The sequence below is a fragment of the Micropterus salmoides genome, unplaced genomic scaffold (assembly GCF_014851395.1).
Source record: "Micropterus salmoides isolate LMB-PRFRI ecotype aquatic unplaced genomic scaffold, ASM1485139v1 Ms_hic_scaffold_2, whole genome shotgun sequence".
Lineage (NCBI taxonomy): Eukaryota > Metazoa > Chordata > Actinopteri > Centrarchiformes > Centrarchidae > Micropterus > Micropterus salmoides.
Window position 1 is genome coordinate 16,041,837 of NW_024041150.1, and position 12,753 is coordinate 16,054,589.

General features: G+C 39.5%; 1 protein-coding gene across 1 annotated transcript; it reads right to left on the reverse strand.

The window, feature by feature from the left end:
* Nucleotides 1–1,419: 1,419 nt before the first annotated feature.
* On the reverse strand, nt 1,420–11,746 carry LOC119912846 (interleukin-13 receptor subunit alpha-1-like). The gene is made up of 10 exons (XM_038732069.1): nt 11,173–11,746; nt 8,961–9,103; nt 7,711–7,870; nt 7,490–7,589; nt 6,576–6,739; nt 6,287–6,417; nt 5,829–5,973; nt 3,986–4,085; nt 3,174–3,258; nt 1,420–3,093 (listed from the first exon to the last, which is right to left on the reverse strand). Exons 1-10 carry the CDS (start codon nt 11,243–11,245, stop codon nt 2,995–2,997), a joined length of 1,200 nt encoding a protein of 399 aa, XP_038587997.1. The 5' UTR covers nt 11,246–11,746; the 3' UTR covers nt 1,420–2,994.
* Between the last annotated feature and the right edge of the window lie 1,007 nt (nt 11,747–12,753).

Genomic DNA, 12,753 nt, shown 5'->3' on the forward strand with positions numbered 1-12,753 from the left:
GATCAGTGGACCAGTTAGGGTCAGACAGCAGTGTGGAGCCGCATACTTGGGAAATGTGTAGGTGTAGTCTCCTGTTTACTCCCTTGCAGGAGGGAGGGTGTTAAAAGTGTTCATTCATGTGTTTTCAGTTAAATCTTTTACATGCTTGCTTTCTCTTTTAAGGAAGTAGTTTTCTGTTGCTGATTGAGTTTAATTTGTCAGTTTTATTTGTTTAAAAAAAATCTTTATTTTGGTTGCAAAGGATTTGTGAAGTATGAAATATTAGAATATTATACTAACATTAAATTATAACTAATTTCATGCAGTAGCTAGGCCTGTTGGCAGTGTTGGGCAGCAACTGTACTTATATTACTTTTCTCATTTTACATTTACTCATTTTCCCAGTAACTAGTAGTTTAATGGATTACTATTTCCAAAACATTATTGCAGTTACTAATCCAAGTAACGCTGCGGTACTGAGTTACTGAATGCACCATCCTTGGCGTGAATGCCCGACTGGGCGGCTGGTCAGCTGCACTGGACATTATGTTTTCAAGTCAGTTGTCAACCGACAAGCTAAAGTAAAGTAAAAGGAAGAATTGAGAACGAGGGAGATGGACATTCTTTCATTCCCTTCTCTGTTGCACTTCTCACACAAACCTGGGTGAGTTCAGCCCCAACAAAACGTAGTAAAACGATGCACAAGGTTTTGGATTGAACTCACCCCAGATCGGCGCCTTTCAGCCATTCAGAATTCAGCAAAAATGAGGGTCAGTCCAAGTTGGGAGGGGCCGCTCGTATCCCCCCTCAATATTGGAAAAGTATTAGCTTGGTCTAAAGTTACAAATGTTAGTAACTTTAAGGATCATAGGTTCCTCTCTACTAATAAACCATCAGCAAACATTCGTCATTTGCTTTAGAAATGCTACTAAGACATTAATAAATGTTTTCTTTTCCTTTTTTATTATGATAAATGTGAATAGGTTTTTAATAAATATTAAAAATTTTAATAAAATAAATAAAAATTTAGGGCCATTGCAGGAAACTCCTGAACTAAAGAGTTAAAACACAGAAAACAAAGAGAGAGTGATGCTGAAGGAGATTAGAGGGATCGTTTACAACCTGGCAACCCAAAAGTTATTCTTATTTATTGTTTAACTGATCTATAAAGTATCAGTATGATGTTAGTATGGTTCATTAACAATAATAAAGCCATCAGTTAGGTTTCAACTCATTTTTTGGGTTGGTATTTTCGCAGGTTATTTTAGTAGAACTTTTACAGATAACATATCTCGGTGCTCTGGTTTGCGTGCACTGACAATAAAATGCATTAGTAAAGTCAACAAGCTGTGACAAGTCCTCTGAAAGTACTGAAAGACTGAAAAGAACCACTAATAACCAGTGACATGCAATACCTCATACCCCAACACACCGCACCAACATGTTCACTTTCTCTTTTATTTTCTGTTTAAGCAATCAAAAGGCATCAACAATGGCCCAACACATAGTTTTGATAAATGCAACAAAAGCCACACACACACAAAAGGCTTCCCACAGGTTCAGGAAGGAAGAGTTTGTTACTAATGGTGACATGGCGTTTTGGATTTTTGTATGTCTGTGAATGAGAAAGCAGACAGGAGATTACACAACATCAACAAACCCACAGCCAAATTTTAATCCGTTTAATGTTTGCCCAGATGTCCACTCAAATTCTCTTTCATTGTCTTCTTTCCAAAAAGGTGCAAGTTGTGTAACAAGGTTAAACCATTTCTCAACACCACTGGTCAGATTAACACATCAGATTAACTATTGTTAAGAAAATTATCATTTCCATCCGAAATATACAAGATATTTAGCATGTAGAGTCATCAGAGTCTGCCACCAAAGTTCATGCAGGTCAGTTCCATTCCTGATAAGACAACTGAGTGACGTTCCTCCAGTCATGCATTAATACCGTAGTTAACAGAGGAAATAAATTGAAAGTGAAGATGCAAAGTTTTGTTCCAAGATAAGCTATTCAGAATTTCACCATAGCCGTACCTCTTCATCAAATTCTAGTCTGTTTCTTTACTTCTGGATAGGGCAAAATGATTCTCGGCACTGACACACTGGCCCTGTGTTGTTTGCCATTCAGTCACTCCATCAGTTCCTTATAAGACAGTGTTTTTAAGCATGCCAACTAGACAACACAAGCTCTTTTCCTTATTTGGGGGCCGATACATAATATGTGGAGGTCAGGAGAGCCACAGCAGCTCTTGGCTTGCTGTGCAGTCTGCGGATTGCTTTCAGTGTTAAGACATATATGCTTTCCCACCACTTGGGTTATTGCTTCCTGCAATGATGGCAGTTATACTAGGATTGTCATTCCTACGAAGCAGACATGCTATGACAAGACCCCTCCCCTTCACTTCTTCCTATGTTTGTTTCCTTGTTCGTTTCCTTGTTCCTCTTAGGTGAGTACCGCAGATATCCAAAGACACTCCAGCTCCTCTTTTTGGGTGCGGTGCCCAGCAAACTGAGCTTCTGCAGGCCCCCTTGTGGTCCTCCGCTCTCTCCAACCAAACTCATCCTGTGTCTTCCTCCTCAGTGCTCAACAGGAGGATATCAGCACAGTGCAGGCATGAAAAACTTTCTTTTCCTGTTTGTATTTCCGGGTCCAAATCTTAAGGTAGATCCAAGTATTTAGTGCATTTTCTTATCCTGTCTCTGATCCAGGTCTCAGCAGTTGACCTTTGCACTACCTTAGAGATTATTTTAATAACAGCTGAAAATCCTGTTTTTGCTGACCTCTGGTAGTTTGAGTTCTCCCCAGGCTGCAGTGATACAGGGTTATACTCAGGTCAGTACAGGTACAACAGAGCTCACACACCTGGCAGACACACAGTAGACCTTGATCAACCAGAAGAGGTCAGTGAAACAAAACAGTTTCAGCCTGCTTTAAGTTGCTCTGTAAATGTCCCTGATGAATTCGCCCAGAGTGGAAGCACTGCAGGCGCTGTTGGGAACCTGCCCATGTCAAGAGTTTTGCTTGAGGGCAGTGCTTTCTGTCACAAGGGTAATATTGCAGGGTTCAATGGGTTCTGGCATCGGTGTGTACAGACTTCCTGTTGGCGGCTGAAAAACAAGAGTGTAATGAGTGTTTGTGGAGACAGAGGGAGCATGTGATAGAGCTTTTTTCCCCCCTGAAAATATACCTTAAGTTCTTTGTTTCCGTTCATCATCATTTCCTTGAATATTGCCGAAGGATCAGGTACGATGGGGCAAATAATGGCGCTGTGCCTACAAACAGACAGACCACAACAAGCAAATGAGTGACAAAGCAACAACCAGCTCACAATGTTTCCACCACCAAAGTATAATATTGAACATGTCAACAGGCAGATGTTTTTTTTTCCTCAGAAACTGCGTCCATGACTGTTAGAGTTCTGGAAAACTGAACATCTCACACTTGTAGCCAGATCTCTGCACTGGCTTGCAGTGAACTGTACACTAATTTTAAAAACTGTCTTGCTACACCTACCAAGCAGTGACTGAGGGTGGGGCAGGTTTGTTAACTTTGTCCACTGATCAAACACTGAAGCGGTGGCAGCGCTCCAAGAAAGTCAGGTGCAGTTTTAACCTTTCAGTGTTTGCCAGTTGTAAAGAATGATTAGGTTTCTTTGCGTTGAATGCCGTTCGCTCACAACAAATGTCCTAAATATCTGCTTATTCTTTTTGGGGAAAAAACAGTCACATGCATAACTTCTGCTTCTTGGCTGGTATGATAAAATGCACCGAACCTTTATACAAGGTTAATCTCAGTGACATGTTTTCTCAAATAGTGTTTCACAAAGGTATGCTTTGCAACATCGACTCTTGAAATAGATTGCAAAATTTGGTATAAAGCAACTGGACACCCACAAATGTACTTCGCCCTGTCTACAAAACATGGTGTAGTAGGTACAGTAGATGCAAATCTTTTTGGGTTTGGTCTACGTAGGTCAGCTTTTCTCTGTCAAAAACGTACCTCCTGAAGCAGTAGCAGGACAGAATGACGCAGATAGACAGAATGACAGGGATGACAATGGCAACCACAGTAAGTGTCCTGTCAGGAGGCTTATTCGTACCTGTGATGAACAACAGACACACACGTTCTTCAGCTTTCAAGGCAATTTCAAGCATTTTAGCTCAACTCAAAAGTTGCAAAACAAAACTCAAACCCCCAAAGCATCCTAAACCCCAAACCGCACATTTATATCCCACAAACACGCACACAGCATCAGAGAGCCCACGGGGGAGTCAGTGAAATGAAGGCGAAGTTAACTCCAAATTACTTCAGTTGATGTTCAGCTACGATTGTTACTGCAAGTACATGCATTAAGTAAAAAATACAAATACTTCATCATTACATCAAGCCTAAGCTTGTAAACCTGTACAAAGCGATGTTTTTGTCTGCCCGGTCCACAGTCTCTTATCCTCTACATTTACACAAGCACAGCAGGCTAGCTCGGCTAATAGTGAATTGAATACTGAATCAGGCTCAAACGAAGCCTGTCCCATTGTTGTTAACTTATCTGCTCGCGGAGAGAAAAAACAGCTGGCAGTGAAACACAGCAGTAGAGAGGAGGAGGAAGGATTGATTATGACTGATTCTTTATTCTTTCAACAACTTCACTCAGTATTTTGAAATCAGGAAAATTATTTATTTTACTGACATTTTAGATTAGTTTGCAGTGAGATGTTATTGAGTAATATTAAATTCTAATCCTGTAAACAATTTAAAGTCATATCATGTTCAGTGCTTTCTGCTATAGTGTATTTTCTGATGCTACCAATGGAGGGCTCCAAAACTTGAAAATTGTACACATAGCAGCCTTAAAGTAAGTGAGCCTGGACATGAAACTTCAATTAATAGCCCAGGATTTTATTTGCTTCAATCACTGAACTCAACTTGCCTATATTTGGCACAGACACAAAAGTTTTGCTCGGCAAAGATGGCAAATACCATCAAATAGTTTATTTAAGTATGATTATTACTTGAATAAAAATTAGGCAATCGATTAACATATCAATTACAGCAGATCATTCATTTGATCTAGCTCTTAGAGAGCAGGCCAACCTCATCCACGCAGAGAGAGAAAGAGAGAGAGAGACTCAAAACCAGTAGCCTACTCTTGAAAGGTCACCCTAGTTTTTTCAACTTTGATTCATTTTCATTTATTTAATTTCCTTCTCTCTTTTTTACCATGCTGGTAAATCTGAATAATTAATACGTTTGTGCTCACGGTATGACTAACTAAGGTGTGTAGCATGTCCATATTGACAAAAGTTTAATCATTTATGTTTCTATGCGCGATCTAAGCAGCAAAGCAGGCAATCCGGTAGCCTTTGAGAGGTTTTGTACATCCAAAGGACTTCTATAAAAAACAGAACCAGCATCAAATTGAGACCTGCATTTATTTGTCAAAACGTGTAGCCACCAGCCAGTAAAAGGGACTTTTTAATAGCATTTAATTGGGGCTCAGCTTTCAAATGTTGTCCCAGACAACATGTGTGTAATCTGGAATCAGCCAGTTCATTCTTAAATTATGGCTAAAAACCTATCTTTTGACCTATCTATCATCTGAGTCAGTGTCACCTAATCAGTGTGGGGTAACAGTGACCTTGATCATTGACATTTAACAGCCAAATTTTAATCAGTTCATCCAAGTGGACATTTGTGCCAAATTGGAAGAAATGAGATATCACCTTCACGAGAATGGGCCTCTATCGCCGGCGCAGAGGCATAAAAATGAAACGTAAGCTAGGTGACTTGATATAAAACTTATTTTAACAAACAAAAGGATAAGTAAAATTTTCTGGACACTTACCATAAGTTACAACTTCACCGTAGTCGCTGGAAACTTTCAAGCATGTTTTATCAGTCGTGACTTTGGATTTGAACTCGTAAAGGCAGGGAGCATAGTTCACTTGCGTCATATGCTCTTTTTTGGCCGCCACAGTATAGTTCAGATTCTATAGTAAGCACATATAAAGCACAGTGTTACATGTTGCCAGGTATTGCAAAACAACATGCCATTGATGTAAGAAAGATTGTTTGGAAATAAGCAGAGACATTTGTTGAAATACAACAAATTGGTACTGCTGAAACACAAACTTATGTTCCGAACATGTGGTAATTGCAACTAATAGACTTAATGCTTAAATGTGAGGACATACAGTCTCATTGTAGCAAATGCTAAACCTCATTACATTAAGGAGGGATGGAGAACCCTAACCCTTATTTTAGAAGAAATTTTAGTCTGAACAGTTGAATTTGACAACTTACCTTAGCATCGTTGCATTCAATGACGTTGATCTCATATGTCCAGTCACAACTTTTTCCAAACTCTGGAGGTGTCCAGCTCAGTTTGAGTTTATTGTTCTCTTCTGTGATGTGCAGCTTTGGCGAAGGTATCACTGAATAGATTGTAAAAAGACAAAAAAAATATATAGATTTTTTTAATATATTTTTAACTTGTACTTGGCAGCATAAAACAAGATTCACTGGTTTTAAAAGTATTATTTATTTTCACAACATGAAAATAATGACATCAATATTAAACTCTGACACCAACCAAGTTCAGGTTTAAAGGTGCTCATTCCAGCATCACTGTCCACAAGTATGCAGATGTCATCCTCGACAGTAGCATTCAGGTAACAACCCTTCTCCGTTCCACTGCTGTAAGGCTGATCGCAGCTTCGTAATGTTTTTATACTTTCCTTAGAATGTCCACAAACCCTGCAATAACAAAATGGGGAGGTGATCAGAGAGGCTACAGCTGGCACACATGCTTTGTTATAGTTTTTCACATAAATAAAAAACAACACAAAAATTGGTTTGGCTTGTCCTCACTGCTCTGAAAACCTCCATGGATCCTGCAATTCCTTCAGTTGCCACTAGATGCTCATAAAGGTCAAAGATTATCTGCCGCCCAATCATACCTGTGTGGACTCATAAATGTTCCTAAAATAAAAGCACTTCACAACCCCACCAGCCTGGAGTGAAAATGCCATCCACTCACTCTGCACTTCTGATGGCCAGATTAATGCTTTCACCCTGATCCCTCAATATTCTGGCACTGTATTCCTGTTTTCATGACTTTGTTAGCTGAATAGCTGAATGCTGCAAACAGAAATGAGATAGGAAGGGATCCTTCTGCACAAATCACTCTCTAAAGAGCAAATACATTTTGCCCCTGGGTAGTCCCGACTCTTATGTTGTCAAGCGATACATTTACAATCACTTGACTTATAATACAAATAAAAACAAACGGCTGCTGCACCATTTCACTAATGTTGGTTACCATGGAGCCCATGAAATGGAAAGGTAAATACTGATACGCCTTGGATGATAATATCCCAGTGCACAGTTCATGATATGAAAACAACTACATAGTTCCTCAGATGGGACTATGTAGTTGTTTCTTCACTGGACATATACGGAGACATACTGTATCTCCTTTATTTTGACTGTTGCTGTAGTTCTCACCTATAGGAGAGCTTCAGTTCAAGAGACTCATTTACTGATTTCCAGGAACAGTTCCTTTTCTTGGAGTCGGCTAAGCATTTGAAGTCCTTCACCAGTTCGGCTGCACGGTAGAAAAACAAAGGCGTCACATACAGCAAGATTCAAGTTTGACAGGACAAATTAAAAGCAAAAAAAAAAATCTAAATACAAAACATTAGTACTGTCAGGTATCCGCTTCTTACCCCTGGGCTTTTCGCTACGAATGGTTATGGACACGGGTGTACTCTCATTCACACTGTCACAGATTAGACTTCCAACAGTTGAAATGTTGTACATCCAATCAGAATCCAACTCTTCTGTCAGCCAAGTTTTAGTAATATGTCTACAGGTTGTGCACGTCACCTGGAAGAAAAACAACACATCTTTAATGACAATTATGCAAACACATATTGAAGCACTAGAGGTCCATTGTTAAAAATAAATTAAGTCAGAAATGTTGAAAGCATACACATAAGGGCTTTAATCAATTACATTTGTTCTCAGTGTAACAAATCAACTAGAGGAGACTTCAGATTTGCTTACATTAAACAAACCACAGTGATTATCATGTTGCTTTTATCACAGTTGAATTACAGTAGCGTGGCAATGCATCTTAAAGAAGGGACCTTTTGAAAAACAGGGAAACTACTCCTCTTTTGTGCGTTCAATGAAACACAAACAGCAGCGACACATTTAATGCACGACCCCTCACATCCTTTTTATCTGTGTCCTTGTAGCTGTTGTATTTTTAGGGTTTTTTTGTATATTTATTTGGCAAAAGGCTATTTGCAAGGACATTTTTGTATTTTTGTCATAAACCTCTCATTTTTTTTTGTGTGTGTGTTTCATCTAGTTTCTTAAACTAAAATGATAAAAAAATATTGTTCTTTATGTAGGAGGGAGGGTCATGCATTTCCTCCCAGTCACTCAGGGACGCTTGAAGAAAAATCCATGAGGGTCACACCGCAGTTTTGATAATAATGTGCGTCATAGTGTCATATTTAAACTCTAATTTTGCTCAGATTAAAGCATAATGACTTGTAAGTCAAAAAAAGAGTGTGTTTTGTTGCCATTAAAGGTTATATTATCACTCACCTATGGCAGAGTGATAATCTAATCAACAGATCTGCAGCTTGTAAATGCCTGGTTTTCAACTGTCAACGTTCTAATTTGGATACCATTCAGATTCCTTAGCATCGCTAAAGAAGAGTTTTCCATGATGTTCCTTTGCAGTAATTTAATCAATCAAATAAATTAATGAATGACATTATATAGTACCAAAACAAAAGTGTTTTACTGGTTGGCAGTTATGACAATAAAGTGCATGTGATCTGTAGCCAATGGGCAATAACAAGCATTTAGTGGAGGTAATTCTCCACTGATGTTGCTGCAACCTGGGGACCCCAGGACTCCCACATATACCAAAGACACCCAGTTTTATCGTGTTCCTTACATCTTCTTTTCCATTCTTCACCACGCGGATTTTGTACTTGACCTCAGCGTCGTCTGGCAGACCGACAGGCTTCGCCCAGGACACGTTCACAACAAATGGGTCGAGCCACTCATATGTCAGCCCTGTCGGTGGTGGAGGGCGATCTGTAGGACGGGAAATAGAAAACAAGGAATGTATCTTACCTACATTTGGAAAAACTACATTTGGTAGAGGAGAGGATGAGATGAGCTTTGCTGAGTATAGGTAGACAGGTTCTTTGGGTTATTGTGAAGTTTTTATGCAATTTAAATGCAATATTACATTGTTCCATTTAGTTAGATTTGTTTAATTAGAAATGCCTGTGTTTCATGAGCGCAGTGGTGAAGAGAATGTGCCCATCTTACCTGAATACTGCTCACAAAATACAAAAAAACAGTGGGACAGCTAATGTTTCAAACTCTGTGGGGCCTGAACATTAAGATTTTCTTAAAATTAATTCAACACAAAAATGTTACAAACAATCAAACAATTAATTATCATGAGAACACAGTAAATGTCATATATAGGTTTTTTATTAGTGTACCAAGCAATTAACCAAAAAGTGGCCCATTTTACTTTAATCACATTTCCACATAGGGGACCAGAAGCACCTTTTTGGGATCTTGGCCCCTTTACGAGATTAAACATGTCATGATTATAGCATAAAGTTTTAAATGTAAAAAACGTTTTCCAAAGAGTTTCAGTTTGGTGATGCGTCTTAAAAGACATTTTCACTTCCGGCTGCATCTGAACAATGTCGCATCCACGCACACTGCAGTCAAGTGAGCCGAAGGTGGGCCAACCTGACGCAGGTTGTATTTTTGTTGCGCGTCTATTTTACAATAACGGTAGTTTATTGCTCAAGACGTAACAACTCAAATCTTTGCCTAAAAGTAGACCTGCCAATACCGCTCTGTGATAATAATATTAATAATAACTTTAAAGGTACTTTAAGTATTAAAGTAAATGTAGGCTATTCATCAGAGAGTTGTATTGTTAAGCTATTCCCTCTGAAATGTAGAGAAGTATAAGATTGAAATATTCAATATATTAAAAGTTAGGCTACTTAATTACTTTCCACGACTGTTTGGTTGGTTGGTAGTACAACGTAGAGGTGTGCCAAAAACAGAAAGGAAGATCTTAATCCTATAAACACTTTCCTTTACAGGTTTATTGAAACGTCCAATAAATTCCTCTCATACTCCTGTCAGACTGTAGTTTGCTGTGACTACATGAAAAATTAAGTCACCTCACTCCCCCAGTGAGTCCCGTGTCCACTTTGGTAAATATGATTTTGGACATTTCAGCTAATTGCGAATGACGATTATGTGATGAAAGTGTGTGTGTTCAGTGCTTCTTTAGTTTGCAGGTGCCTCCACTTTCTAGACCTTTGTCAAGAATTGTCCAGCAAACTGATTTTATATCCTCGAAAGAGAAAGAGATCCGGGAATCGAATAGAATTTTCAGTTCAAAGCCTATTTTCAACCAATCATATTACAAGTCTTAATAGGCCGATATAACCTAATCTGCAATAGATCTCGCCACAGAGATGTCTTTGGAGAGTTTTGGGTGTGCGCTAGGCTTCTGCACGTAATTGCAAGATAGAGGCGCAACCAAATGTAAACGCTATAACCGCTTTTTGTAAAAAAAACCCAACAACAAACAAACAAAAAAAAAACCGGGTCAATTTCTATTTTTATTAAATCCAAACTCGTCATAAAAGACTTTGGGAAATCTGTAAATGTATTTGAAACAATTTTTGTGGTACCCCCCCAATACCATAGGTGTCTCCAATTTGGGACTCTCAAGTAGGCATGTAAAAACCTCATGTGTAGGCTACAAACGTTAATAACAGGACAGGCAGTCTGTAGCCAGGACTACAAAATGACAACATTAGCAAGCTGGGAGAAAATGGAGAATGAAAAAACACAGGGTTAAGTTAATAGGAGTGGACTATTTTGGACTTTCATTGTGCCAGAAATGGACAGATAACAATAAATAATTTCATCGTCATCATACTGAATGACATGTCTTGTGTGATAAACTGTCGAAGGGGTTGAAAGTGCGTCATTAAAGCTTGCTAATTGACCTTTGGTATTTAACACAATGTGCGGTCTGTTAAAACCCTAATTAAGCTCAAGGTAACAATTTGTCTAATTTACACGTGAATACCAAGTAGTAAATGTGTCTTTACCTGCTTTACAGTGAGGTGCCATTATCACAGCGGAGTACGTTAAGAAGGCAAAAAGACCCCGAGTAAAAGTCATGATGTCCTCAAGAGTATCAGCGTTTATTCCCTCTGGAAGCGAGTCAAATCCCTCGATTGTTTGGTGCTCCGAGTAAAAAAAAAAATTTGTTTAGGCCTAGACTATATGCAAATTCAAGCGACAAAATGTCAAAAAGACGAGTAAATTTTAAGTGGGAGCTCAAGGAAACAGAAGACGCAAACACATTCGCCCAGCACCTTGACAGATGGCCTCGGTGGGCGCTCCACCACGAGTCTACCGGGAACTGCGGGGCGGAGTCGCTGCGAATAGGAGAAAAGCTGTGATGACAGCCCGGGAATGACAGCGACTCAGTGGGAATGTTAAACCTGTTTTGCGCCTCCCCCTTCCCCGTAAAGTGTTAAACAAAAATTCATCCAACCGTCCACAAAACACTGTCCTAGTAAGCACTTAAAAGTAAATAAAAAATAAATAAAGGAGCTTCCCGCGTGGCTCTCTTCATGAAGGCACACATCATGCGCGCGTGTGAGGCATTAAGTGCAACGTCCACAAACCGCTAGTGTCCGTCCATTCTTCCAGGAAGTCGTCAGCCTCCAAATGAGCCTGATCACTAAGCTGATTAACTGTATGGTAATGGCATCATGCAGCAACAAACAGCGCGTCGTGGACAAACTGGCGGTGCAGGGCCAGGGTAAACATACAGAGGAGACGCACTTCTCATCTGATATCAGTTGTATTGTTTTCTGAAACCCTGTTAACACTTGACAATGGCTGACAAGCTGGACCCACTGTAGAAATGAGTTTGCACCATACCACACAACACCCCTAGTAGCCTACACCATGTCGGCCTTGGGGAGACATACATAATTCTAATTATTGAAATCTTAAAAGGGTAGCCTACTCCAGCCATTCATGAAGTTAGTCATAAAGGGCTGGGCGGTTGAGCCAGTCTTTACTTGAGGTGTGGTGAAGTAAGCACATGACCTTACAACTCTGCCTGTGATGTCTCTGACTAAAATATGTACATACATCCCTGGGAAAAATCACATTGGATCTTAACTTAACAGTTTTTAAAATATGAACTTCCAAAAAAGTTGTCTCTTGGCTCAACTTGCCCCGCCTGATGAGTGGTAGGTTAAGCCACATGGGGGTCAATGTCATTTCATCATGCCAACTCAAATGCCAGTTGAAAACATTGCATTGCAGTTAGATTTTGAAACCGTCCCCCAGTTGTTTTATGTGAATGTCATCCTGTTGATCGTCATGTCTCTTGCCACCTGTTGTAAGGACTTTCTGTTCTGTAGCTCTTCCACTGCTCTGTCCTCCATTTATAGAATGCAGTGCGGATTTATGGTAAAATGGCTGACTCAACTTCCCCCAGGTGTTCCAGCTCAAATTACCCCATCCCTGCCAATTCAACAAATTTGTGTCATACAGCTGTTTAGAGCTAACATCATGGTAACAGTATAGCCTCGTTATGTAACTAAAACACTAACACACGCGTGTGAGATTTTTTTTTCAATCTTGTCTGTAATTGCTTAGACACATGA